The sequence below is a fragment of the Naegleria gruberi genome (genome assembly GCF_000004985.1).
Source record: "Naegleria gruberi genomic scaffold NAEGRscaffold_80, whole genome shotgun sequence".
In the NCBI taxonomy this organism is placed as follows: Eukaryota; Heterolobosea; class Eutetramitea; order Acrasida; family Naegleriidae; genus Naegleria; species Naegleria gruberi.
The window spans coordinates 9,201-10,713 of record NW_003163247.1 but is presented as its reverse complement, the minus strand read 5'-3'; the positions used below and the strand labels follow the sequence as shown (position 1 = coordinate 10,713).

The 1,513-nt window shown below is 34.6% G+C and overlaps 1 protein-coding gene across 1 annotated transcript in view; it reads right to left on the bottom strand.

Moving 5' to 3' along the window:
- Positions 1 to 919: 919 nt before the first annotated feature.
- The window catches only part of NAEGRDRAFT_54060 (uncharacterized protein), a gene marked incomplete at both ends in the record, with an annotated part of 9,596 nt that continues 9,002 nt past the window's right edge, over positions 920 to 1,513 (bottom strand). The window contains one exon of the mRNA XM_002669543.1: positions 920 to 1,239. Coding sequence (XP_002669589.1) covers positions 920 to 1,239 — 320 coding nt within the window. The remainder of the gene's footprint in view (positions 1,240 to 1,513) is intronic.

The window sequence follows — 1,513 nt, the reverse complement described above, 5'->3', positions numbered from 1 at the left end:
CCGATCTTGCTTCAATTCTTGTTGAGTGGATCGATATCCAAAAGAATCCATCTTTACCTTCACTTCCCTCAATGGAGTTTCATCAAGAAATAACAAACTCCTGCATCCCTTGATTTGTACAGCCCAAACAATAAATTGTCTCATCGGATCATTTTCTTCCAAATGCTCAAGAACATAATCAAGGTGATAACTAATACCTCTTGCATTGGCTTCCTCAGCTATAAAATACTCAACACTATCGTGATGGAATGGAAAGGTGTGGGCGTATATATTCATTTTGTTGTTTTCGTTTTTTGTTATTTGTTTGTGTGCACACCTTATGTGCAATTAAGAAATTCAACGGGTTGGGTAAGAAAACAGAGTTTGGGATTCGTGTAGATTAATCATGGGACGTCCCTTCTGCCTTATTTGTTTTTGGTGGGACCCAAATTTCAATTCATCAATAACATTAGCAGGAACCAACATCTTGGAGAAGAATTTCAACAATATGAAAGCATGAAAGTTCTGAATTGAAAATATGAGATCTTATCGGATAGATAATGCAGAACTTTACTGAACTCGTTCATTTCAAGTAACGAAACTGACTGTTGACAGGGTTTAGTCTGTTAAAAAAAAAAGAACAATTTCTTCCAAATGCTCAAGAATACATTGGCTCTATCAGGCGTTGAATTTGATGATGAAGATCCAGTGTTAGATAGTGAGAACCCTAAAATTCTCTTGTTGGGATCAAGTAAGTTCTTGTACATTCGTATACAATAAACGAAAGTTCAGATGATTGTGGAAAGACAACGCTCATGAATAGAATACTTGGAAATGCAAAACAAATTGCAATGCAATACATTCATAACGATATTTTAAACAATATTCGAAAGGTTTGCGAAAAGTGTGTCAATACTCAATCCATTTCGTCTCGTTTACATCAGCAATACCTTTCGTATTGCAAAACACTGATTGAATCAGCTCCCAAGAAAGACTTGGAACAGTCACCAACCAATTCGAAAACTTTGAATTCATTTCCATCAAAATCTTCACCAGCTTTGCTTGTTCCAAAAACGGCAGAAATGATCATTGATTTATGGACGAATTGTTTAGTTTTCAAAGAAACTTTTGACAAGTATAGGGATGAATTGAATGTGAGTGATTCGTGTGAATATTTCTTCAATTCTTCAACGTTGGATCGATTGTGTAAGGCTTCGAATATTCCAAATTTTGAAGATTCTCTTCGTATTCGAATGGAAACTAAAGGAGTCGATACAAGAAAAGTGTACTATAGTGAAACAGAAGGATTTCCAAAACTCCAACAACTAGCTATGGATGAGAAATTCCTCAAACAATATCCTAACTGTATTTCTGTATTAGATTTTGGTGGAAATTGCCGAAAGAAATGGAAAGGTTACTTCCACAACATTACATTATGTGTATATTTAGTCAATTTAAGTTCGTTTAATAAGAAATCAAAAGAAAATCCAGAAAAGAATGAACTTGTTGATAGTTTAGAACTGTTGAGGAAATG